Raw genomic sequence first — 26,990 nt, 5'->3', positions numbered from 1 at the left:
CGTTTCAAAGCCACTAGATCAGTAACTGCCACATTCATTTCCCCTCGATAGAACTGAGCGTGAAAAGCAGTTTCCAACTGATTCCATGTCGTTATCGAATTTGGTCTAAGATTTGAAAACCAAGTAAATGCATTCTTCGTTAACGAAGAAGGAAAAAACTTCATTGTCAAATTTTCATCACTAGCTAAATTTCCAGTCTTAACCAAATATCGAGCAACATGTTCAGTGGTTGATTCTCCAACTTCCCCAACAAACTTTGTGATTATCTTTGGATTTTTCACCCCTCTTGGCACTTCATCCATTTGAACAACTTGAGGGAAAGCATACATAAAGTGAGGTCGATTCATAAAACTAACATTCAGACCAACTCGATTAAGTACTTCTTCCACAATTCTAGTGACTTGATAACATTCACTGCCATGATTAACACGTAATCTGGCAAGAAATTCATCAACATTTTGACCTCAGGGAATTACATAAGGATTTTCTCGATCAAAAACATTATATTCATTTTGAACTATATTTCCAAATCCTTCATTATTTCTCCTGGCATTATGCCTCTCATCTTCTTCATAATCTACGATTCGAGCAATATGTTCGACTTGTCTGGAAAGACGTTGGAATTTTGATTCGTGATAAGCCATCATAGGATTTAGAATTATGGTCATTTGTTGAATCAATAAATTGACTAAGTCATGATGACTTTCCTCTACTTGTTGTCGATATACAGCCATCGAATTCAGTGATGGACCCAGAAAATTTATGTTTGGAGGGCAAAAATAATACACATTACTATCAAAAGATATATTAATTTAAATTTAAAAATATAAAAATGCACATTAATTATTCAAATAAAAAATAAAAAATTATATTAGCCGCTAACTTTCTTTGCTTCAAATCTTGAAGGTACTTTTCTTCTTGTTTTCATATTTTGAAAATGTTGAATAATTGTTTCATTATCAATTTGATTGAATGTCCCTCTTTCTACATATGTAACCAAACAATCATTCAACCACTCATCTCCCATTTGATTACGAAGTCGACTCTTTATGATATTCATAGCAGAAAATGTTCTCTCAACTGATGTCGTTGCCACAGGTAGAATCAAAGCTAATTTCAACAGAAGAAACTTCAATGGATAAACAATATGATTTTTTGTCTCAACTAACTTTTGAGATAGTCCACTGATTCCATTTATATTTGAGAATTGATCATCAAGACGCATATCCAATGTAAAATTCTCAAGTTGATTATCAAGTGCCAAAAGTTGAATAGAAAAGAATTCATGTGGATAAAATTCAGCTAAACAAAGCAACTTCTCCTTATCAAATGCAAAAAACGAGTCACTTGGATTCAAACAAACTATACAAAGAAGTAACTCGGTATTTACCTCTGTAAAACGATTGTTGAGCTCTTGAAGTTGTCTATCAACCACTTGATAAAATAATTCAACTTGAAAATGATGCAAGTTTGAGACCTTTTGGATTTTGCGCCTTGATCTTTCTTGTGTTACAAATATGTCATTCATATTTGAAAAAAGAATATTGTGACTATTACAAAATAGTGAAACTTCATTGAGCAAAGAGGACCAACCATCTTCTCTTATACTTTGTAATTGTTGCTTGGACACTTTAACCAATGCCATAGCATTTATAATGTCTTGATCACTTCTTTGTAGAGCTTGAGACAAATCATTAGTAACTCCTAATATACTTTTCATCAAATGTAAATTGAATACAAATTCAAAAGATTGAATACGTTTCAATAATTGACATGCTTCAGCTCTTTATTCAGGATTATTTCCATCTTCCTCAATCACTTCAAGAACTTCTACCACAGAAGAAAAACTAGAAATCAAGCTAAGTATTGTACCATAATGTGAGCCCTATCGAGTATTACCTGCCCTTTTTAATGTTATTTTTTGATTTAAGCCACTCCCACTAGAAACATCTCTGTTTTGTAATGCAACATTGTCTTTTGCATTTGACTTTCACGAAGTATGTCTTTACGTTTACAAGAAGCTCCAACAATATTGCACAAACTAGCAAGCAAACTAAAAAGTAGTGCAATTTTGACCTGTTCTTTGAAACAACCACAAGTGCTAATTGAAGTTGGTGAGCAAAACAATGAACATAAAAAGCACAAGCATTTTCTTTCAAGATCAAACTTTTTAAGCCATTAAATTCTCCCTGCATATTACTAGCTCCATCGTAACCTTGTCCACGTATTCTTGCTAAGTTTGAACTATGCTTTGCTAATAAAGATTCCAAAGCTACTTTTAACGATAACACATTTGTGCTAGAAACATGGACAAGGCCAAGAAATCGCTCTATTACAATCCTTTCTTTTCACATACTGCAAACAAACAGCCATTTGCTCTTTAACAGAAATGTCTCGAGCTTTATCAACTAAAACAGCAAATAAATCATCTCCAAGATCATCAATAATAACTTCATTAGTTTCACTTGCAGCAGCTCTAACAATATCTTTTTGACTTTTAGGTGCTACTAGTTTAAGGTTTTCACGAGCATTTTTGAAAACACGATCAATCTCTGTATTATGTTGAGCAAGAAAGTCAAGAAACTCCAAAAAATTACCTTGATTGTTTGAATTGTACAATTCATCATCACCACGAAAAGCCAAATCTTGTCACAATAAGAACCTAATACACTCAATTGTTGCTGTTAAGTGAGTTCGGTAATCTTTTTTAGCTTGGTCTGAATGCTTTTGAAAAACAACTTCAATATGTTGCTTTTGCTTCATGAGTGCTTCGCATTTTCTTCGAGCTTGATTATGAGCACTATCATGATTTTCAACATGTGTTTGTAATTGTTCCTTCTTTTTTCAATTTGAAAAGCCCTCTTTTACAAAAGTATCACCACTCGCACCATCAGGTTTTATAAGATAGCAACAGAGACAAAAGATAGCATCTTTTGAAATACTATATTCCAATCAATTGCCAAATTCGTCAAACCAATCAACATTAAATCTACAGAGAGAAGTTCTAAAATATGTTTGTGAAAAATCATGTTCTCATGGTTGACAAGGACCTTTTTGCAAATAAGCTCGTCTAACTTCATCCCTGTTATTTAGATCATAATTTGAAATTTTGGGTCGTTGTCCAGGATCAGCTACCAAACTTTTCACATTAAATTCTAAGAACTTCTTTTTATTAGAAGAGATTAATAGAGTGACTTCAGATTCTAGTGGTAGCTTTCTTTTGAAATATTTTTCTATTACTATTTCTAAAAATAAAAAATATATATTCTAAATTAGTAAATTGATCAATTCACTTTAAAAATTTATATGCAACATAATTACATATAATAGAATAGAACGAAAGATAAATAAATAAATAATTAGGATCACTAAATTGAGAATAAAATAAAATATATAAATTCATGAAGAGAATAAAAAATAGATTAATACCTAAATTATAATTATTTGAATTAAAATTTGTAATTGAAAATATTAAAAAGAGAAACAATGAAATTGAAAGATACATAAAGTCATAGAGAGCTATATAAAATAAAATAGAGAATTTAAAATTTACCTTTTGATGAAGGGAAGATGACCACTAGATAAAGAATAGAAAAAGAAGGTTGAAAATATGAAACTAAGAAGGGGGTTTAAGAGAATAAATGAATGACGGCTAGGATCTAAGAATAGAAGAACACTAAATTTGATTAGGTTAACTAATAGTCAAAATAATAGAAAGATAAAATGGGTTTGGGGCTTTTAATAATTGGACTTAGTTTATTTGTAGTGAAAATCAGAGTGGGGGCAAGTGCCCCCGTCATTATGCTTGGGTCCGTGCCTGATCGAATTAGCAGCATTCGAAGTAGAGCCCACATTATAATCACGAGAATACTTGAAATGTTGTTGTGGGTTTTGAGAATTATTCCCTCCATTTACACTCCCAAATCAGACAGGAGGAACAAAACTACCCACCAGTAGGGTATATCCGGGAGGAAGGCCATAAGGAGGCCAATCAGCAGTTAATGGAGGCTGGAATAGTGACAAAGTACCACGTGGACGAATATTACGTCCAACATTTTCAGTTTGAACAGTTGTAACTGCTATACTTTCACTTCCAATTGCACCTTCCAAACGTGAAGTTACGTCCGCTTGTTGCACAATTACTGGTATGCTATCATTGGTGGAGGAACCATCATTTATATTTGACACTTCATCAGCCATGTGAATGATTTTTCCACTTCTTAATTGCATACACCGAATGATATAAAAACTTTTTGACACACTTCAATTTTAAAACCGTCCCACTAAGCATGCCAATTTGTTTTGTCGATTTTTAGCAAATCGATAGTGGTTCGATATCTAATGGTCTGGGAGCAAAACCTACTCCTTTGTACAAGTACCAGTTTTCTAAAAGTGCATCAAAGCGTTTCGAATTAGACGAATATCGAAATAGAAAATGAATTATAATTTGTAAAGAAACAAGATAAATTAAAAATAAAGTTTTCGAAAGAAGTAAATTGACTGAAAATCGAAAAGATTGCATTGAAATTTAAGAAAAGCAATAAAATGCCTTCAACTGAGTCAAAGGGTATTTACATGAAACTTAAAGATGCTGAAATATAAATTGGATATTGAAATTAAAGAATGCTTGAAAAATAAATTTACTTGAAAAGTAAAGTTTATAGAAAGATAAACTGAAAAGATAAAACATGGAAGGAACTCTACAGAAAAAAACTCGATTGCAAACTCAGAAATTCACAGGGAATGTGAGTGTGATTGAGTGTTTTCTGAGTTAAAGTTTCAACCCTTATTTCCTAAAACTAATTGATCATTAATTACACAATGCTGTCTTGCGCACGCACTCCCTAATAACCGTTTCCACTCTTTTACCAATGAAACATTACCCATTAATTCCTCACATGGTGAAAGCCCTTAATTTTTCTACTTATGTAACCATTCGATTCATTTATTCCGAGCGTCCATTCAGATTCTCCTTCGAATATCCATTCGACTATGGCCACTCGATTTAATGATATGTTCAAAATTGAGCTTGTGTCAAATAACTCTCAACTTATACCTACACGTGCACTTTTCAACATTTCGATCTAATTCACTCCGATCAAAATATTTTTCGACCAACACCGGTTAATCATTATGCGAATATAGAAGGAAAAATTCGAAGTTTAAGCCATTTTCGGTTATGATAGCTGCGAAAATAAAAACTTTTCTTCTATTTTCATTTTTGGTGGTCGCAAAATTGGAAAAAAAAATGTGATTCATCTTCAATGTCTATACATGTAAAAATAGAGAGGAAAACATTTTTGGTGGCTAAAAACTTTAAAAATATAATAAATGAGACTAAATGTATAAATTAGTAAATTTTTGTATCCTGATTTAAATTGATAAGATAAAGAGTAAAGTATATTTTTTGTCCCTCAAGTTTGACAAAAGTTTTAAAAATATTTTTTAAGTTTTATTTTATTTCAATTTTGTTCCAAAAGCTTTTTATTTGTATCAAATATACCTTCGATGGTTAAATTTTCAAAAAATGTAAGACTAATCTAACAATAATGCATGAAAATTATGCTTTATTTGCTTGTTTTGAGGTTTGTTCTTATTAAATTATTGTTGAATTAGTCTTAAATTTTTTGAAAAATTAGCCGTTAGGAGTATATTTGATGCAAATCGAAAACTTTTAAGACAAAATTAAAACAAAATAAAATTAAGGGACATTTTTAAATTTTTGTCAAATTTCAAAAATAAAAAATATATTTTATCCATTAATAAATAAAGAAATTTTTATTTAAATAAAAAAAAGCCTCACTTAACATTTGTGATCTTTGTTTCAAGTTAAAAAAATCGATTTGGTTAATTTAAATTTGCATGATAAAAGTTTAATAAATTATCCAGTTGCAAGGGCGGCATTTTACTGAACGAATATATGAAGGTTAAGTCCATGTATCAATTAATGTCATTGTCAATAAAACAAGGACATACATACATACATCTAAATTTGTATTTTGCTAACCATATAGAGAAGCATGGCATCACTTCAAAGGCAGAAAATCATTGAATCTATGAAATTATTATTATTAATTAACACGTTTCAGTTTCGAAAGATGGATTGCTAATATAAATGGCCCACATTTTGCTTGCATCTTAGTGCATAGATACAACACATACATGCAAAATCCCACAGTTGAAAAAAAAATGAAGGATTTGCTGTCACAATTTCCTTCAAGATTTTAAAAGAAGCCACAAAAGGGTTAGATATGTGTATCAACTAGATAGGTCTAGGGTAAGATGGTGTGTTAATGATGCAATCAAGTTATTGATGATATTATGCATAAATATTTAAAAAAAAACAAATAGATAAAATAGTATTAAAAGTTCTTTCTTAAATATATTCGTCATCAAATTACCACTAATTTGAGTCAAATAAAATTTAAACAAAGTAAAATTGAAAGTCTCTTTTATAGTTTTTAAAATTGAACCGATAATCAATTTGTACAAATTCTTATTCAAATTCTAGTTCAAGCAAATTTTTAAAAATTAGTATAAATTTACACATTAATGTCATCTTGATGTTATCAACATACAGATTAATCGAATTAATTTATTCGGTTTGGATAACAAATCATATTAACTTTGATCGATTCTTTTATTTAAACTGTCAGAATATTAAATTGAACTAATTTAAAATTTAATTTATCGATTTTTCAGTCAAACCAACTGCCGCAGTTTGAATTTTACAACTATAGTATCTTTAGACTATTCTACACTCTAACATTGGCACTTTGTTGTTGATTAACTTGGCCAATAAAAAAAGTCAAAATTAATTAAACCATTTTGAGTTTATTATCCCATTTAGAGAAAATTGCTACATAGTGATCACTGAATATAATAAAGGTGGCATGTTAATGAACTTATAATAGAGAGTTAGTTATTCAAGTAAACATGCACATGCCAATTCACTTCTAAAATTAGTTAATACACATATTTCACCAATGATCAAACCAAAGAGAGGAAGCTTATATGGAAATTTGGCAAATGATGATGCTATATCATAGAATAATGAAGCAAGATATGGTAAGATGCCTGCCATGCATTTAGGGCAAGTGGAAAACATCACTATTTTTCAATTTCATAATAATGGTTAATATTCATAGTAGTCTTCAGAACGCCAATTTGATTTCCTTTTCCCATATAAGGATATTTCTGGTAATCACATTCTAACTTCTAAGTTTGTGTTTGTTTTGCTAGTGGAGTTTATCAACTTTTCATTTAATTAAAGAATATTTTCACTTTTTATTTCATTTCATTTCTCGTTAAGTAAGTATTTAAGTTTAAAAGCTGTCTTCATCTTGATGAGATAGTTGAAACAAATCCCATAAAATTTAATTAATATTTTTTTGTTTTTTTCTAATAACAAAATAGTCTTTAGACCTTGCTATAGTGCATTATGTAAGAACAAAACAGAGACCCCTGTTTCTGCATATTATTAGATCCTTTGACTTATATTTACCAAACAACTACCCTTTAATTTTACAAGTTTCATAAACGCAAAGCTACAAGTACAAGGATATTAATATAATATAGTCTCAGATTAATTAAATAACGAGTTCAAGGTGTTTCGTAGTATGAATACATAGAGAGATTGAAGTGTGTTCATAAGAAAAAAGAAAAGTGCTTTTTATCCGAATAAATTACACAAATTTTATTTTAGCTTATTTTTTCAGTATTAAAAAGGTGTTACTTGAAAGTTGATAATAATAATAATAAGGGCAAATAACTATATTAAGCCAGGGTAGGAAAAAATTACAGAAATCCGCCAAACAAAAAATTGGTTCATGAATCAACCAAGAGCCATTTATATATAGTTTGAATAAGCCTAATTCGAATTCTAATTACATGTAATTCGAATCACACTGATTCAAACTACTCACACACGCACACATCCACTACTTGGAATCAAACTGATTCAAATTACACCCATAGTAATTTGAATCAGAATAATTCGAATTACACTCACACACGTTGCACATAGTAATTCGAATTGGCCAGATTCAAATTACTCATGATTTAATTCTGTCCATTCTTTTATTAAAAAATTAATAGTTGATTAAAAAAATTAATAATTTAAAATTAAAAAAATATATATTTTATTTCATGCATTAAAAAAAACTAACAAATATTTAATTACGAGACTTATTTAAAATATTAATGAGCTATCAATTCGAATTTTATACAATACTCTTTTGCCCATTTTTAATAGTTCATGAATATTTGTTAATAATTTTTTTAAATAAATTTATTTAAATTATACCACAAAAAATATTTTATTCTATACAAAATAATTAAAAAAATAACTTAAAAGATGTTATGAGTACTATAAAAGTTTGTAATATCCTAATGACTTAAAGAAATACTCTACATAATCAATAATAATTTAGAAAATAAAAAAAATATAGTTATAACAAATATTTACCTAAATTACTAGAATATTACAAATATTTTATACTACTCCTGACATTTTTTAAGCATTTTTTTTTAAATTGTTTTACATAGAATCACCATTACTGTGGGTGTAATTTGAATCAGGTTGATTCGAATTAGTGGGTGTGTGCGTGTGTGAATAATTCAAATAAGTGTGATTTGAATTACAACATATAATTAGAGTTCGAATTAGACTGATTCAAACTATATATAAATGACTTTTAGTTGATTCATGAATCTGTCTTTGATTTGGCAGATTTCTATAATTTTTTTCACCCCTTAGCTTAATACAGTGATTTGCCCTAATAATAATAACAAAAAGTCGCACTCAAGTTGTATAAATGACGTATGAGTATACACTAGCTAGAAAGTCCATTCATGGCTACATTCATTAACAACAAGCTGATTGACCATACATTAACACATGAATGTTGACTTAGTCATTGTCTTAAATTCATCTTGTCCATTTCTATTAGAGTGCGTGACATTTTCTTTTGGGTGCCAAAAGGAATCAAGGAATGGGAAGAACAGGACATTATATTCTATGATAAGGTGGTATTTTTAATCATGTAAAGGCAACTTGGCTTATTGTGCTTTTGGTGAATTCTTATCCCATTGCAACTTGACAATCTGGATTCCTAACCCAACTTGACCCTTGGAGCCATTGAGTTTCCCACTACTAAATAGTAAATACTAATTCAAATGGGCCTATGAACACAAAATGATAAAATGTGTGTGTCTGTGTTTGTATGAACAAAAAAAAAAATATAAAAATATGGTAACTTCTATTATTTTTTTGTCTTTATACTTTTCTATTAATATATTTTTATTTTAATGTCTCCTTTTTTTTATGTCTAGACAATGATCAAACATTTAAGATTGTTCTAAAAAAGTTTTATTTTGGTAGAAGCGTAAATATTCTCTTTGATCCATAATATTTTTTTACTTTTAGTTAAATATTTAAATCAAAACATCTAAATATAAATTGAATTTGAATTTAAATATAATAATTCATGAATGTACCCAAAAAATAAAATAAAAAAGTAAAACAATTGAGGATTGATTTTAAACAAAAATGTTATTTTTATATTAAAATAATATATTTCTTTATAAATATATTTATAGTTTAATTTATATTTAATGTGTATTTTAATATTTCGAATATTTTAAAGCGATAATTGATTTTAGTAGTTAATGTTAGTCAATAAATAGCCGGATTTGAAGCCTTTGGTTTAGTTTCAGTTCATCATACTCAAATATCTTATATGTAAGTATCTAACCAATATATCCAGAAGAAAGAAGAGTGTTTTTATTATCAAATTGCATATCTTCACCACTAATGTGACATAGGAACAGTTTAATAAGTTTCCGAAGATGACAGAAGAGAGGGAGCAATTAAGCTTAAACGAAAGAAGTTTCACTTTTCATCTTATCTGGAAATGTTTATAAGCTCCACTCTCTTGGATTGCAATCTGAATTCTGCTCCTATCATCTCCACAGGCAGTGTCCTTCTTCAACCGAGGACATATCCCTTTGCGCCTCGACCCTTCTGCTTGAGAATCACAGTTCTTTCTTCGCCGTTGGTTGTGTCCGGCCAAACGCCTCCGGCAACTTCTTTTTGTGTCATCAAATTCACCTATCTCATGGAACCTGCACCACAATTGTTACTTTTGATACATCAACCACAAAAACACACAAAAAAAAAGGCAATGATTCTTAGATTTTATTATATTTATTTTATATTTGACTCAATACTTAGTCACTTCTTTCTTTACTTACTAGGAGTGTTGACTCTATTATTTTTCGAGTAATAATTAATAAACACTACTGCACCATACATATATAAAAAAATTGTGGTGAAATTACTAATTCTAAAAATTTAAACCCATAGAAAAAGACAATTTGTATAAATATAGAATCTTGATATTATGTCATAAAATCACTCGTTTAAAAAACATAAGCCAATAAAGAAAACAAGATTTATTATATCTCTAAGAGAAACCTTATATAACTGTGAGAGCACATAAAGAAAAGAGAAGAGATGAACCTGCTACATTGCTGACAGAAGCGTTGTCTAATGCCGGAAACAAGAACCACCTGAGCCTTGGCATGGTACTCACACACCCTGTGCCTCCTATGGTACTGCCTTGCCTCCTCAAGATCCGCCTTGCACTTCTCAGCTTGACAACACCGCATGCCACCACCGGAACCTTTCTTCCCGCTAACCCATGTCACCGGCACTTCTTTCTTCTTCTTCTTCTTATTATTATTATTATGATCTTCATCCGGCTTAGGCTCCCTCTTCGCCTCTAGCGGCGCGTCTTCACCACCACCCCGGTCCATCAACAAAGGGTTGTGATTGTGATGAGTGAGCTTGAAGCTAGGTGGTGAATGAAGTACTTAAATGGATGACTTTAGTAATGATGAGTGAGGACCACAAAAACTAGTTCATTTTTTCTCGGCCTTTGTTTTTGTATTTTTGTGTTGTGTTGTGTAATGATTTATGGTACTACTTGAAACTGAATTGCAAGGACGCTCTGTCCATCCAAATTCAATCAACCAACTGATCATGTCCTTTGTTACTATTACGATCCTCATAAATTCTATATATATGGTTAAGAGTTAAGACTCACTCATGTATAATTATTTTTATGTGAAATTAATAACACTTTATATAAAACTTAATTGTTAAAAATTATTTAATTTCACATAAAAATATCTGAACATTCATGAGTTATCATCTTAGCTAATGTTTTAATTTTTGTAAGTCTATAATTTTAGGTTGAATAGTAACCGTTGGATGAAATCTTTGGATGGAATAATGGGGGAATTTGGAGTTGTGAGATGCTGGAAAAGTGGTAGGACCTTGGAAAGGAAAAGGTGAATTGGGAGAGTTGGGAAGGGGGGGACAGGGAAAGAACAAAGAAGTGAAAGGAAAGCAAATGAATGCTATTCTATGAATTATTTATTTTGTTTTATTAAGCAATGTACTTTGAAGTTAATTTTTGTTTTGTTAATTTTTTTATTAATAAAAGTGAACGGATTAGTGGCTATTGTTTAAAAAAATGATAAAATTTTGTTCTAAGTAGTTTGAAGTTTGAACATGCAATGAGAAGACTGACACAATATTCAATTAGAAAAATAAATTTCATGAAAGATAGGCCGTTGGTTAAAGATAAAAGAAGATTTAAAAAGACCGAATACACAGTGGTAAAAAAAAATTTATATGTGCAAAATGTCTTATTATATGCAACAAACATGATAAAAAAAAGATTTATATATGTGTAAAATATGTCACTATAGACATAATACTTTATAGAATTTAATAAGTTAATTTGATCCATATAATTAATTTTATTTAATAATAATATTTGGGAAATAATAATTTTAAATTATCTTATTTAACTTAATATTTATAATTTTATGCATGTAGTATTAATAATTTATAATTATTACATCTAATATTATTTAATTATTTTAACAATAATTAACTAATACAAAATAAAAAAATAAATTATTTTAAGTTAACTTTTATCATCATCTCTTAAATATTTTTGTTATTTAATGGGATAAAGTATTGTTATTATTGTTGTTGCTCCTTTTTAGTAATAAGCAAAACAAAAATACTATTCGTACACTAAAATCAACCACCAATATATATGTATAAATATATGTGTAGTTTAATTTATTTTTAATATATATTTTATATTAGTGACTAATTTTGATATACACTTAACATAATCGTAAACAAAAATAAATAAATAACCACTCAAAATGAATTTTACCCTTTATATACACTAAGGGTTCTCCCGTGTATACTCAAGCATTGCAGATAGATAGTATTTGTCGTGTACAGCAATGTTTGAAAAATAAGATAGTCTGTAACCATATGATACGATATAACGCATTTATAAAGTTTTGGCATTACTTGGAGCTAGGCTTCTTGGGTGCACTAGGGACCCTCCCTACTCCTGAACCAACAGTTTACTTTCTTTGGGATCTTTGTTATCCTTAGATTGTGTATAATAACATCATCTAAGGGTGGTCTTTTATTGTGGAAGGACATATTAAAATTCTTGCTCCAATAGCATGTTGCAACGTCTGGGATATTAGATTGATTTTGTCATTTCATTTGGTCCCAACAACAACGACCTACCTTTGTCCTATCACCAAGTCGCGTAACTACTATTATAATGGAGTACTATATTATTTTGTTAATTAAACTTTCTATAAACAAAATTTAAATGAAAGACTAGTTCGATCATATCAACTGGAAAAGAAAAAATATTGGTTGTTGATATAATAAATTGTTTATTGTATTCTAGAGTGAATCCTTCTCAGATATATCGGATTAAGAGCATCCTTGTAAGAGTGCCACGGATCACAGAAGGAAATTGCTAATCTTGGAACAGCAGAACGCGGAAGGAAATGGGCTAAAATTGCCAATAATAACAACATATATAACAAAGAGCAATGCTAGGGGGCTAGCAATTTTTGTGATTATTAGTCATCAATTAGCCATCAATGATGATTTGATGGTGTGAGATTGGTGTGAGATTTCATCTAATGGCTCACCTTCCTCTGCTGGTTACATGCTGGCCAAAATTCAACAAAACTGCTGGTCCCCTAGACTTTTCCTATAACAAAATATGTAAAGAGGGATGGTAGATGTGTGTTAGTGATAGAAAAAATACGAGATTTTAAAGGGATAAATGATTAGAAGGACTGACATTCGAAAAGAAGTTTCTAAAGTAGTTTAAAGTATCAAATTAGAAGGACAAGCTAATAAAGAGAAATATTATTAATCAAAGAGATAGAGCTTGTGTATTGGGCAATGAGGCGCCGAAAAGTAAACCATCTATAATGTGTGTTGGATTAGATCAAGGGATGTTAGAATTTAGTTTGAAACTTGGGGAAACAGGACGCTTATAATATGCTAAGGAAAAAAAGGATAATCCTTTTCTTTGCCATAGTATGATCTATTTAGAGATGTAGGAATGTTAGAATTTTTAAAAACAAGGTTATCGCATGGGAAAGAGTGTGGGAACAGTGCAGGTTCAAGCTAATCAATGGTATAAGGATAAGAAAAAAAAGAATATAGGATGCAATAGAGTAATTTATGGTGTAGAAGTTAGTAAATAGAGGTGGTGACTATGTACCTTATACAGGGTGACTAACTGACTTAAGTATGTATATGGTGGGGGAGTACTTGGTAAGAAAGGGAGGAGAAGCGTGGTGCTACAGCCTACAAGGGTGAAGTGATTAGAAAAGGTTCAAACGGTGAGACATCATTGAGTGGAGATGCTTGAGAAGGCAAGCATTAAGGAGGAAGATATTGTGGTAACAGTGGATAACAAGAACATAGTAGATTGACTAAAAGGGAAGGAGGTGGTGTGTTGGGAACAAACTCTTTTTTTGAAAAATAAAACCATGAACTTGAAGCTCATCATACAAAATTTGAGTGTGGAATTGCAAGCCAAAAAGAGTGGAAAGAAAAGACAAATATCAAAGGTAGAAGTTGGACAAAGTGAATGCACAATTGAGACAGATTAGTTGAAGAAAAGTTTATGAAACCAAATGCATAAGGAAGATATCAATAAGCTGATTTTGATATTAGCATACTTACTACGTTTACCGGAAGACATGGTGTTAGGAGAAAATGTTAAGAGATGGTAGATAATAATGTATATCATGAAAATAGAGTGACATGGGATGTTGGAAGACCAATCCAAAAAGAAGAAGCATGAAAATGGGTGGTGCATCGTCTAGAGAAAATATAAGAAATACATTAATAAAAGAAAGGATCATAGATTTTAATTGTTATTCAGGTTTGTTATTTTGCTTTGTTTTAGTTGTTGAAACATTTACATTCTTTTGTTGTATTTTTGTACTAGTTTGATTTGTGCTCAATTTTAATGACAATACCAAAAGAATTGATTCATAAATCAAACCACCTTCTCCTTAATTTTGGATTGAGTAAATAACATCGATGTAAAAAAACACAGCATTATGTTCAAACAACTTCTTTTCTTTTTTTCTCGTTAGATATTTCTCTTGATCAAATAGTCACAAAGCAGAATGTTACAGATCTTATTTTTTGGTCGATTGCTACAGATCTTAAATTCATATTTTATATATACTAGGTTGATAAAAAATAAAACGAAGAGAGAAATAAAGATGGGTGCAAATGGACGATGAACCCAATATGCCTACAGAGTAGTTTTATCTTTTTTGGGTTTCGTTATTTTGGGTTATCAGTCTCTCTATAGAATAACGAAAATATTAAATAATATGAATAATGGATATATGGAATGGTTAATTCATTAAGTGTATAGATGATTATTCTAATATTAAGATTTATGTGGATGATTTAAAAGAATAATATATTTTTATTTTATTGAGTCAATTTTAAAATTTATTGTTCATATTATTCATAAAAATTATTGTCTATCTAATAAAATTTTAATAATAATAAAAAAACTATAATTCTAAAAGCTTTTTCTCAAGGATGTAGATTTGTAGACTGACCAGTGTTAGATTAATTGACATAAATTAATTGTTATTTCTTTTCCCTGCTCTACATACACAAAATAAGCAACCACAAATTAATTAAACTTTTCTTCTTTTTTTTTTTAAAGCCTAATGTTTATAGGTGTCAGCTGAAGATTAAATTAAAGTGCACTTTGGCTTTGGTATCCGAAGTTTCGTGAACGGCCTGAACTTTTCGTCTGTTAGGTGGGGACATGTCGGAGAAAAGGAGTAAAGAAAGGGGCAAAATTGTCATTACATAACAGCCTTACGTGGCTCGTTCCGGTGCTGTGTTGGTTCTCCCAAGTCCCACGTTTACAGACACTTAAGTGAGTTGAGTCTCAGCAAGTTCGAGTCCCTTCCAAGTTCGGAACCGTTTTCGTCTAACAACACTTCCTCCATTTTCCTTGTATTGTAAATCAAGTACCAGATTCTGTTGCTCAACCTTACTATATATTTTCTAATAATATTTTTCGTTGCTCTTTTCTTTTCACGATTTTCCCGCGTTAATTAGTTACTACTTAGTTCGTTACATAGATAACTAGCTAGCTGGTGATGCTTTGATTAATTGATTTACATAATAGGATCCTACCTTTGATTTGTACTAAAAATTCATCATGCTAGATCAACCTAATCTGAATTTATGTATATGATATATGGCATAAGCATTACAAGACTAGAAAAGAGTATAGTTTAAACACTATTATTATTTGAACAGAGTCGTTATCATTATTTGAATTTGTTATATGATTTGTGATTTGAATTGTTGATAGGTCACAGTGTAAACAGAAATCATGGAGGGTGGACCTTATATGATGCAGCATCCATCAATATCACAGAAGCTAGGTGGAGGATCTTTTCTTGTGTCCAAGCTTGCCACTGGATTTCACTCAAGCAACTCTTCCAGCAGTGGCATTTACCTCAATGGCTTTGCGGCCGTGACCTCGATGGTATCGCCGGTCACAGCTTACTCTCCGGCGGAGAAAGGAGGAGCTACTACTTCTTTCATAGTGGATTTTCTGATGGGAGGAGTGTCTGCTGCTGTGTCTAAGACTGCGGCCGCGCCGATCGAGAGAGTTAAGCTGCTAATTCAGAACCAGGATGAGATGCTCAAGACTGGTCGGTTGTCTCATCCGTACAAGGGAATTGGTGATTGTTTTGCTAGAACTATTAAGGATGAAGGGGTGCTTTCACTTTGGAGAGGAAACACTGCTAATGTTATCAGATACTTCCCTACTCAGGTTATTTATTCTCTCCTCTTTATTTTAAAATGTAAAATTTGTATGTGATATCACATGCTCCCGCGACCTCTAGGTGGCTATGGGGAGAATATGCTATTTGAGATATAGCTCGTTGGCAGTTTGTTATTATCATTATTAGCATAAATAAAAGAATTCACATTTATGTTTTGAATTATAGATGTGAATTTTATGGGTAAATGAGATGAAACAAATTTTACTCTTGTTTGAAAAAATTCTGTATTTTTTCATTTCTGTGCAGGCGCTGAACTTTGCTTTCAAGGATTATTTTAAGAAGCTCTTCAACTTCAAGAAAGAAAGAGATGGCTACTGGAAATGGTTTGCTGGGAACTTGGCATCTGGTGGGGCTGCCGGAGCTTCTTCCCTCTTGTTTGTTTATTCTTTGGACTTTGCCAGAACTCGTTTGGCCAATGATGCCAAGGTTGCTGCTAAGCAGGGTGGTCAAAGGCAGTTCAATGGCTTGATTGATGTTTACACCAAAACCATTAAATCCGATGGTATCACTGGCCTTTATCGCGGATTCACCATCTCTTGTGTTGGGATTGTTGTGTATCGTGGTCTCTATTTCGGAATGTATGATTCTTTGAAACCGGTTGTTCTGGTCGATGGCTTGCAGGTTCGTGCAAAATCTGAGTTTCAAATCTAGTATGTTGTAACTTGTAGAAAAAGGTAACTAATCTCATGAAATTGTCTTCATGTGAAGATTATGGTTGAAGATTGTTAAATAACAATTTAGTCAAACGTGTCATTTAACGATTTTTCACCTATCATTTTTACATGAAGACAATTTCATGTGAGTAGCTACAGTAAAAAAAAAATGAATCGACATAGTATCCCAGATTACTGATACAATGCTTTTTACTTACTATAATTTGCACTTGTTAACAGGATAGTTTCTTTGCAAGTTTCTTTTTGGGTTGGGGGATCACAATAGGTGCTGGCTTGGCCTCTTACCCCATTGATACTGTTCGTAGAAGAATGATGATGACATCAGGAGAAGCCGTGAAATACAGCGGCTCCGCCGATGCATTCAAGCAGATCATCGCCAAAGAGGGTGCTAAGTCGCTCTTCAAAGGTGCCGGTGCAAACATATTGCGTGCTGTTGCAGGTGCGGGTGTGCTTGCTGGTTATGACAAGCTACAGCTCCTCTTGTTTGGAAAGAAATATGGTTCTGGTGGTGGAGGCTAAGATACACAGATAATGATGAAAGAAACTACGTGGGACAGTATGTTGAATCTCATTCATGCTGAAAATAAATAATAACTATTTGAGCTTTCTCAGAGTTTATAGACTCGGATATTTAGAAACCATAGTTTTTTTTTTTTTTGAATTGTTTATGGGTACATGTCTGGAGCTTGTAGCTTGAGTGGTTATGATGACCATTTTAGTTGAAATAATTGAAGACTGTTCAAAGTTGCCATTCTATTCTCCTGTTCACTTGTGTTCCTGGTAATTTCTCGGTTCTTTGTTATTTATCACTATCAATTTTTCATATATTTTTTGGATCAATGTATCTTAATATAGTACGAAAGTGTTGGTGCCACATGAAAAAGATAGAGAGAAACTAACAAATATTTTCACTAATATGCAACGGTGCAATCTATTTTAGGAAGTTAGAATGGGAATCACAAATGACAAAAAGAATAAAGATTACATTTCGTGTTAAAAGGTAAAATTACAATGTTGTCTTTTCTTTTGCACCTTAAAGAAAAACGTTAGAAGATTAATACCTTTTTTTGGATTTATTTTGCATTTGATCTAACAAAATGTTGGTAGCTTAACATTTTTCTTTACATAAACCATACTCACAGCATCTGGAATATGGTGGAAAAATCAAGTTACAAAATTTCTATAAGAAAAAGAAAGGGTTAACATAAAACCCATGTGAGGCAATCGTAGTTAGCTCACATGGTGTGTTGGTGTAACAAAAATAAAACTTAATAAACCTTCACTTCTGCCACCTAATATTGAAAGCAAAACAATGTAAAGAAGTTGGATGTAACTACGGCCTAAGCATGTTACCAGAACTCCAGAAGTATCTATTAAGTTGAACAGGGTCAGTTGTTGGTCCTATTGAAATAAGAGACGAAAAATCACTTTATGCAGGCGGTAGCGAGCGCCGGCAAGTTGGGCACTCCATCTTTATATCCATCCATCTTTGCAGACAACCAGAGTGAAAGAAATGATCACAAGGTGTCACCTGTGTAATAGTCTGCACATTAGGCTTAAATCCAGATTGTAGTTCTTAATTCGAGTTTAACAAAGGTTTTAAGTTTATATTGACATACCATACAATCATTAGACCGTTGATTAAGATCAATGGATGTCATGCAAATAACACAATCCATAGCGTGTCTTGCATCTTGATTAAACCTCCTATAATAGCTGTACTTCTCGGGCAGTATCTGCGAATCATGAAAGAAACAAAGATAGAGAAAAGATTCATGCAAGTGTTCCACAGATCACAATAGTAAGAATTTGGATATTGCCATCTTCGCCGCAGAGTCGTGCTCATGATCAGAAGATTTTGATGAAATTATCTGAATGTGTAAGTGGTCATAAAGCAACAAGAAGACAGTTGGCCTAACCTGGCGAGGGATGAACCACCGTGAGCCGAGATAATGCTGCAGAAGAAGAACTGAAGCTTGAAGGCCAATAAATGCAGCCAACGAAACACACCAGCTCTTGTCCGGCTGTATGCGCATGAAGTTGTTTGGGCAACCAAAAACATATAGCGGGATTGCTAGGCGAGTAACAGATATCCCGAGGATATAATGAGGATGCAGCGGCTTGCGCGAGTCACGGATAACGTTGGTGATTATCTGAGGTATCCAAAAGGAGTATATAAGAAGAAGAATAGGTTTCAAATGGTGATGGAACTCGTACATGAGGAGAATGCCTCCCAACAGGATTCCATCTGCAAAGAAAGTGAAACCATTACATACAATGAATTCTTTATCATGCAGGCACTATTTCTTCATGAGCAATGCTAGAGGGCCATCAGAATTTATTGTTTTTGGCTATCAGTTAGTCATCAATACTTAAAAATATGGAATAAAGTATGTCGTTAGACTACTAAACTAAAGGAATTGAGTTAATGGCTAAGTGATGACCAAAAACAATAGTGTCTCATGCCCCCTAGCATTTCTTAAACATTTCATTCTAAACGAATACTTACAGAAACGGCTATATAAGACGGAAAGTTCGCGCCTCATTGCCTCCCAACCTTCTCCGCTACTCAAAGGCCTATTTGCCTTCCAGATGGTGAGGAGATATCTCATCTCAAATATTGAAAAGACGACGAACTTGAAAAATGCAGCAGTTGCAAAAGCATTAAACAAGGATTCTGCATTTCAGGCAGCAGCGATAATTATTAAAATGAGAATCTGATAACTACTACAAAATAAGATAATCAATGACTCAAGTCCGCTCTATTGCAACATGGTAATAGCATATAAAAATCAATAAAAACATAACACTGCATTTTTTGGGTCATTCTCATTCATCAGTTTCAAGGTGTGAAATCTCAATTTTACCAACTAGTATTCCTGCAGTCAGATGTAAAAGGCAAAGATAAGCATCCATTATCGCCTGCTGGCCAATCAACAATATTGAAACCTTAGCAGCCCCCTGCGGAGATATCAAAATCATATTCACAGATTACTATGAAATCACGAAATAAATAGTATCTGATACATACATCCAAATTGAAGATTTACATATTAATTCCATTTTATAAATCCATGGCATATGAAATCTCAAATAAAATTAAATTCTTACAGATTGAGTGCTGCTATGCTCCATTTGACGAATCAGTAGAAGAACTTGCAAGAAAGAAACCTGATATATGTACGTTAAGGAACTAACAGGGTTATGAACAACAACAAATAATAATGCTGTAAGAATATCCATGATTGAAGGATACAAAAGTAACCATCAAGGTATAGTTCACTGCTTTGTTATAGTACACCTCAATGTTGACAGAAGTTGTATTTAACAGTAAAGGTGAGAAACAGTCCCCATCATCATCCGTGGAGGGACTCTCCATCAAACCTTCGAGGTGAAATCGATCATGTTCTCCTTCTATAGGAAGTAATATAAGCACATGGTAAATCATCCGGTAAAAAATATACAAAAATATAATCATTATCAATAAAAAGAATGATCTCAAATCTCAATGGATAAAACAAAATGAGGAAATATTAGAATGGAAGAGCACCAAAAGGAAGATATTAATGTTAAATATTTTTATTGAGGTGAGGAAGTTAATAAGTATTGAAATGACGGGGAGAGTACCATTTTTGGTTGATGGTAAGCGTGAAAGCTGTGCAGCAATTTCAATATTACAATGTTTCTCCATGTCATGCATTGGAGCTGCAGCAGAGGACAAAAAGAGCAAGTCAATAATACCACAAAATTATGGGAAATTCCTTCAAAGTGTACTAGTATGGGAGATAAATTACAATGTTTCTTTCTCCACATCTTATCTCGGGAAGAATCTTGCAGTACCTGAGATGAGAAAACTCCAAGCTGTGTATAATACATGTAGCAGATAATTACTTTGGATGCTCACTTGTTTAAAAATAAATAAATAAAAGAGAAAATTTGTTAAGATGAAGAGAAGTAAAGTACAAGGAACTTGGAGTGTAAGAATTCTCCATAGTGATCTACTAGTTAATAAGAGAAAATATTTAAAGCTACAAGGTTACATTTCAATTGATAAAAATCACATTAGAAGAACTCCTGTGTGTTGGTGGGTGTGTATAAGAACGTATATTAATTTTGGACAAAGAAATATCAATTATCCCAAGTAATAAAGATTGTTTAAACAATACCAGTATAAATTGATCACCAAATCAAGATTATCATATGGTATATGTTATATAATTTTTTTTTTGTTTTGGGAGGGGGGAGGGGGGGGGAGTATTCTAGAAAAAATATACAAAACGTAAACATCAAGGATACATAAAAAAATGATGGTTACCAGATGGTATGGATTGGATAAAATATAATCTCCATCCTGATTCAATTCTCCCTCTTTTCCACTGCAATAGCAGGAAAGAAACTCTTAATAACATTAAAGAACATATTCAAGGTGAAATTCTAAATATAAACAAGCATGATAACATTTGCCAACTTGCACGCTTAATATGTAAACTTGAGCAGACATTTATATTATGAAAATCACCTGTTGGCTACCATTCGAAGCTGTCTAAAAGGCCATATATATACACCTTCCACTCTGATCTGGGCACCACCAACATTATATTCATTGTCAAACACATCATGGAATATAATAACCCCCTGAGGAAAAAGCATAAATATGTTTGTTAATTAGCTGTTCGGCATATGCCACATGATAGAACAATTAAGAAGCTATATGAGTTATGATAGCTGAATTTCTGTGAAATGTATATTTCAATTCTCACCTGAACGTAATGTACTCCAGTTATCTTCGTTGGTGTACTAACTAATTCAATCACAGAATTACCAGTTGTTTTTCTGATGTCTGGAAATCTGGAAGAGCCATTTGCGGCATCTGAAAACTTCCAACTCCCTGCATTAACGAGGTCAATATACAAAAACAGTCTCAGACTTTACAAACAAACACACCATTTTAAATGAACCAAGTAAGTTCATTATAACTTACACTATTCGAAGTGAAGAACAAAACCTTTTTAAATTACATGATCTGTCCAAATGCCATAAGTTCATTTTGATAATTCATGGAAACATCTTAGCCTATACCTAGGTGCTGCCCCCCTTTCCCATATATTATCTGCCCCAGAATAGTTAGTAAAAAATGTATTTAAAGTAACTTAAGCCAAAAGATAAGAAGCTTATGATTAGCATTTAGACCGTTTTGTCTTCAAGAAACATTCTACTCCATGAAAGTGTCAACTCGTTAAAAAAGGTCAAACCGTCTCCTAAAAGCAATACTTCAACTATATAAATGGACATATTAAACTTTAAAACAGCAGACCAAACCGCAACCTCAAGACAACAGCAAACTACGAACACAAAAAATAAAAAGTTGACTCGAGCTTCTTAAAGAATACAAACCTCTATAAGTTCCAGTTATGTTCCATTGTGAAAATGGACCACTATCAGTCTCATCTTTTCTTGTAAGCCACTGGGAGAAGCAATAAGAAAAATGAAATTTGTTGAGTTCTCCTCCATTAAGATTTTGCCTCAATCACATAAATCACAATTTATCAAGTAAAATCATTTCTAATGATAATCCAGTGTTTAGGGAAGTTAAATATCAATAAAGTCAAAAAGCTATGGTCTGTGATCATGTCCTTGGATGTTACTAATTACTACTAACAAATCAGTAAAAAAAAACATGACAAAGTCATGTACATTTTTCTATAAACTTATTTGCAAATGATCTAGTTTGTTTTGGCATAATGTTTTTCAGCTACTTCTACCACAGGTTCTAAAAATGTTTAAAACTGCAACACTTCAGAAGCAAAGAAATGTTTGGACAAAAAGAAATAACCCTGCAAATGCCCGTTGACAGTTATGATTGCTGATTGTTAAAAGAGCATTCTACAATAATCCATGGAAATTGAGCATAAAACTAGCCATGTATTATAGCAATGCGCTCCAATTATAAGTAAAGTTTGGAATGTATAAGTTTGTTGAATTCTCTCACTAAATAAATTATGCACTACTTTAGCACTACTTACAATATGTTCAAATACCTTTATCCTCTTCCTTAAACCACATGGTTCCATATTTACAGCATCATTATTGCAAGAACACTACACTATGAATTTATTTCTAGTTTCTACTTTCAAACAGCAGAATAGCGCTATAGCAACCCCTCAGAGCTGACAGTAAATGATAAACACTAAAAACTAAAGGACAACTTTTTTGGGTCAAATTTACAATATGCATCCTCAAATTTTCCAGACATTCAAGAATGAAGATAGAAGCAAACCTCATCACCCCAAGAACGAGTTCTTTCCCGTAAGGGTCTGAGACCAGTCACAGAGGGAAGAAACAGTAGAAAAATCCACCACCCAAGTGCAATTCTTAGCCAAAGCTTGAATCTTTCACTGGGAACCATGTCAAATCTCATTCCCGAGATGTCGAAAACAGAAGCTTTTCAACTCAAATTCAACGACCCAGTTCTGAGCTGAAGCTGATTAGAGCGAATCAAAGGGAATAACCCAGTATCCAACATAGTAATTAACTTAAGGAACAAAAAAATCAATAGAAAGGGGGTTGCTTGAAGAGGAGTCAAAAGGGGTACAACCCAACGTTGATCAGATAGAAGAAAATGAAAGATTAACTACTCAATTGGTCACCCAAGAATGCAAAATTTGGAAGCAAACAACAAACAAGGGTGCTTTAGACAAGCTTAGTTTTTGGGAGAGAATGCGAAGCTTACGTTGTACAAATAAATAATCAAATTAGAAGTGAAAGCGAAAGATTACGGGAATTTTGTTGTAATGTTTGTTGCGGCATAGGTTGTTGACGAGTTCGATGTGTTGTGGTTTTTGGTAAACGGAGGTTCACTCCACGCTATTATTAATTTAATTTAATTTAATATTATTAATTTATTATTACTTGTTTCTTTGTACAGTTTATTACTCCGACTAATCAAATTCGTTTTTGCGTTACATTTTTACTGCTACTATTGCAAATTTTATAATCATGGCCTTAATATATTGAGAAAGTTTTTTTTTTTTGTTTAGGTATTTTTATTACCTGAATATATGTACGCTTTTTAATTTTGATATTGGGGAGTGTTTGGTGTTATGCGTGTATATGGGGTGAGTGGGTGATTAACTAGGGTGTGGTGTCAGGAAGGATTGTATAAAAGGAATCGGACCCAGCGTTCCCCCCCACACCAATCGGACCCAGCGTTTCCCCCCCCCCCCACACCAATCGGACCCAGCGTTTCCCCAACACCGATCGGACCCACCGTTTGGAGCAATCGGACCGTCCGATTGCGCCACCTTCCACGTGTCGAACACGAGCTCCTCCCCAGAACGGTGCCCCAGCAGCCAGCATACCCCCCTTTTCCCCACTCCCTCAGTCCGAAACATCCTTTTCAAACGTGAAACCCCATTTCTTCATCTTTGAGTTCATCCTCCTCCTCTCTTCTTCTTCAAAAACTTTGCATGCAATAGAATCTGTGGAAATGGCTAAAAGACACAAAGCTAGAGATGTTGATCGTCCTGAACTTCACATTGTAAATTATTTGTCTAATCCTGATTATGTAAGTTAAATTTTTTTATTTTTTGCAAATTTCTGTATTTTAATTAAATTTTGTAGAAATCTTTTTTGTATTTTATGGTTAAATGTTGCAGTTAGGTAGATAGATATGTAAATGTTGATTGTTACAGATTTTGTAAGAATTTTTTGAGAGTAGTATTAGAAATTTTAATTAATTAATAAAATCTGATGATTAATTTTAAAATTATAATGTTAGCAATTTTTTTAATTTTTTGTTATTATGTTTAGATATTGTTAGTTAATTGGAAAATATGTTAAAAAAAATTTTGTTAGACGGTTATTTTGATTAATGAATAAATTTTGATGATTAAACTTATAAATTATGATTGTAAATTGTTTGTTATTATGTATAGATGTTGTTAGTTAGTTGGAGGAAATGTAAGATATTATTTTTCGAATAGATTTAGAAATTATAATTTAGTAAGTTAGTTTTTTTATGATTCATGTTATAAATTATAAGTTTAGGAATTATTTCCACACATTTTTGTTGGAAATTATATATTTAGGATTTATTATAATTTTTTGTTGGAGAATATGTTAGAAATCTTTTTGTAATACGAGTAGATATTGTAGTTTACTAATTAACTTTTGTGATCAATGTTGGAAATTATAATTCTGATTTTGTAATAGATTTAGAATTTAGAATTTAGAATTACTTAATTTACTTTTGTTATTAATTTACTTTTGTTATTAATTTAAGAATTTATAATCCGGAACTGCATCATTAATAACGAAATTTTTTAATATTAATTGCAAGGCCAATTTACTTAATACATAGTTCATTTGGGAAGAAAGGTCAATTATAAGAATTCAATTATAAATAAACTAATAATACTAAAGTAACCTTAATTTTGTATGTTGTTAGTTAGACAATGTTATTCATATGTTGTTTGTAAATAGCTGAGAAGTTATAATTAATTAATAAATTATTATGATTAATTTTAGGAAATTATAATTATAGGAATTATGATAATCTTTTGAAGTTATGTTTACATGCTGTAGTTTGATAATTTGTTAGTTATTTTTTTGTAATTGGGCTAGAAATTATGATTAATCGATGAAATAGTATGATTAATTTAAGTTGTAAATTAGTAATCATTCATGATTTGACTAGGAACATGTTATGTTTTTTCAGAGTTCACGGATGATGACATGTGACCACCCACTGCCTCCTGATCGGTACCATCCAAGTGTAGAGGATCATTTACGGGTTACTGGGTTTTATCATGCCTCTCAGATTGGAGTAGTTCAAGGCCAGAAAGCATTGATAAATGCTTTAGTTGAGAGGTGGCGGCCGGAAACACACACCTTCCACCTTCCGATTGGTGAGTGCACAGTGACCCTGGAGGATGTAGCCGTTATTTTGGGCCTCCCGACGAACGGCCTTCCGGTGACGGGGATGACCTTGAGCAGCTTTGAAGCATTGGAGGGTGAGTGTTTCCATCAGTTTGGGGTTGCACCGAGAAAGGCCGACTGCAGAGGGAGCGGCATAAAAATGACATGGCTTAGGAATCTAAAAGAACGTATACAACTGACTGACGAAAACAGTATGCAGAGGTACGTCAAGTGCCACATTATGTTGTTATTGGGTACTATCTTACTTGGAGACAAGTCAGGGGCATCTGTGCACTGGAAGTTTCTGCCTTTGCTCCGGGATTTTCATAGTATCAGTAATTTTAGTTGGGGATCGGCATGTTTGGCGCACCTATACCGGTCCTTATGCCGGGCCTCTCGTTTTGATTGTAAAGAAATCTATGGTCCGTTAACACTTCTGCTAGCTTGGTTTTGGATCCGCCTACCCTATCTTGCGCCCCCTACTAGGGAACCACGCAGTTTTCCGCTTGCAAACAGGTAACATTGTCAACTTACTTGTTATGTTCATAATTCTATTTAAGATGTGCTAGTGACATAAATAATTTCAGGTGGCGTAACTGGGAGCGTGGTGACAATCGGTATAGATATCTTAGTCTCGCCCACTTTAGGAAGGCGTTAGATGAGGTTCAGGAAGGGCAGGTGTGTTTTTATTAGAAAATATTTGTCTCCAACTGAGGTTGACTGTTATTTGGCTTGTAATCACGTATGTCTTATGCTGTGTGCAGTTCGTGTGGGTTGCTTATGGTGTGGATCGCATTGATCCGGGCATAATCCCAGAAGACATCTTCCTGCACGCAGTAGTCTGGAGCGCTACGGTTCCGTTGATTTCATTCGAATCTATTGAGTGCAGAACCCGCATGAAGGACGGCTCCTCAAAGGGATATTCCAAGTCCAGAACCCGCATGAAGGACGGCTCCTCAAAGGGATCTTCGTTTGCAAGTGCATGTGCAACGTCTCCCACATTTGGAGCCACCACCCCGTCACCTTGATCTTCTTCTCCTTCTGGAGCAACAGCTTTGTAATTGCTTTCAAACTCTTCCTCACTGTCACTATCATATTCTTCCTCTTCAATATTTCGGTCCACTTCAGATTGTTCGAATTCGA

The 26,990-nt window shown here is 32.6% G+C and overlaps 4 protein-coding genes across 6 annotated transcripts; 2 read left to right on the top strand and 2 right to left on the bottom strand.

Annotated features, from left to right (window-relative positions):
- Positions 1-9,760: 9,760 nt before the first annotated feature.
- On the bottom strand, positions 9,761-11,214 carry LOC112707139 (squamosa promoter-binding-like protein 4). The gene is made up of 2 exons (XM_025758733.3): positions 10,523-11,214; positions 9,761-10,125 (listed from the first exon to the last, which is right to left on the bottom strand). Exons 1-2 carry the CDS (start codon positions 10,816-10,818, stop codon positions 9,900-9,902), a joined length of 522 nt encoding a protein of 173 aa, XP_025614518.1. The 5' UTR covers positions 10,819-11,214; the 3' UTR covers positions 9,761-9,899.
- Positions 11,215-15,292: 4,078 nt separating this feature from the next.
- On the top strand, positions 15,293-17,687 carry LOC112707136 (ADP,ATP carrier protein 1, mitochondrial). 3 transcript variants are annotated; one of them, XM_025758728.3, is made up of 4 exons: positions 15,293-15,426; positions 15,777-16,244; positions 16,504-16,878; positions 17,151-17,687. In XM_025758728.3, the coding sequence occupies exons 2-4, from the start codon at positions 15,798-15,800 to the stop codon at positions 17,448-17,450; spliced, it is 1,122 nt and encodes a 373-aa protein (XP_025614513.1). In that variant the 5' UTR covers positions 15,293-15,426; positions 15,777-15,797; the 3' UTR covers positions 17,451-17,687. The 3 variants fall into 3 exon arrangements, with proteins under 3 accessions (XP_025614513.1, XP_025614514.1, XP_025614516.1); XM_025758729.3 differs by having other exon boundaries at positions 15,342-15,412; XM_025758731.3 differs by having other exon boundaries at positions 15,376-15,417.
- Positions 17,688-17,977: 290 nt separating this feature from the next.
- LOC112707135 (transmembrane E3 ubiquitin-protein ligase FLY2) lies at positions 17,978-23,775 on the bottom strand. The gene is made up of 14 exons (XM_025758727.3): positions 23,209-23,775; positions 22,326-22,395; positions 21,692-21,819; positions 21,451-21,566; positions 21,247-21,307; positions 20,726-20,792; positions 20,559-20,636; positions 20,188-20,345; positions 20,043-20,102; positions 19,799-19,892; positions 19,441-19,608; positions 18,851-19,179; positions 18,551-18,667; positions 17,978-18,462 (listed from the first exon to the last, which is right to left on the bottom strand). Exons 1-14 carry the CDS (start codon positions 23,347-23,349, stop codon positions 18,361-18,363), a joined length of 1,689 nt encoding a protein of 562 aa, XP_025614512.1. The 5' UTR covers positions 23,350-23,775; the 3' UTR covers positions 17,978-18,360.
- A 642-nt stretch (positions 23,776-24,417) lies between these two features.
- Positions 24,418-26,540, top strand: LOC112705285 (serine/threonine-protein phosphatase 7 long form homolog). Its single transcript, XM_025756121.1, has 3 exons — positions 24,418-24,495; positions 25,648-26,363; positions 26,435-26,540. The coding sequence occupies exons 1-3, from the start codon at positions 24,418-24,420 to the stop codon at positions 26,538-26,540; spliced, it is 900 nt and encodes a 299-aa protein (XP_025611906.1).
- Positions 26,541-26,990: the final 450 nt, after the last annotated feature.

This window comes from Arachis hypogaea, chromosome 8, assembly GCF_003086295.3.
Source record: "Arachis hypogaea cultivar Tifrunner chromosome 8, arahy.Tifrunner.gnm2.J5K5, whole genome shotgun sequence".
Taxonomy (NCBI): Eukaryota; Viridiplantae; Streptophyta; class Magnoliopsida; order Fabales; family Fabaceae; genus Arachis; species Arachis hypogaea.
The sequence above is the reverse complement of the archived record's forward strand: the minus strand, read 5'-3'. Positions and strand labels throughout refer to the sequence as shown.

Excerpts from the sequence above, each read along its gene's own strand:
- LOC112707139 (XM_025758733.3), bottom strand. The coding sequence starts at position 10,818 with ATGGACCGGGGTGGTGGTGAAGACGCGCCGCTAGAGGCGAAGAGGGAG. Across the intron at positions 10,126-10,522 it reads TTCTGTCAGCAATGTAGCAG|GTTCCATGAGATAGGTGAAT; the intron begins GTTCATCTCTTC and ends ATTGTGGTGCAG.
- LOC112707136 (XM_025758728.3), top strand. The coding sequence starts at position 15,798 with ATGGAGGGTGGACCTTATATGATGCAGCATCCATCAATATCACAGAAG. Across the intron at positions 16,245-16,503 it reads TCAGATACTTCCCTACTCAG|GCGCTGAACTTTGCTTTCAA; the intron begins GTTATTTATTCT and ends ATTTCTGTGCAG. Across the intron at positions 16,879-17,150 it reads TTCTGGTCGATGGCTTGCAG|GATAGTTTCTTTGCAAGTTT; the intron begins GTTCGTGCAAAA and ends ACTTGTTAACAG.
- LOC112707135 (XM_025758727.3), bottom strand. The coding sequence starts at position 23,349 with ATGAGATTTGACATGGTTCCCAGTGAAAGATTCAAGCTTTGGCTAAGA. Across the intron at positions 20,637-20,725 it reads GATGTGGAGAAAGAAACATT|CTCCAATGCATGACATGGAG; the intron begins GTAATTTATCTC and ends CCTCTGCTGCAG. Across the intron at positions 19,180-19,440 it reads CGTCTTATATAGCCGTTTCT|ATGGAATCCTGTTGGGAGGC; the intron begins GTAAGTATTCGT and ends CTTTCTTTGCAG.
- LOC112705285 (XM_025756121.1), top strand. The coding sequence starts at position 24,418 with ATGGCTAAAAGACACAAAGCTAGAGATGTTGATCGTCCTGAACTTCAC. Across the intron at positions 24,496-25,647 it reads ATTTGTCTAATCCTGATTAT|AGTTCACGGATGATGACATG; the intron begins GTAAGTTAAATT and ends ATGTTTTTTCAG. Across the intron at positions 26,364-26,434 it reads AGTTTTCCGCTTGCAAACAG|GTGGCGTAACTGGGAGCGTG; the intron begins GTAACATTGTCA and ends AAATAATTTCAG.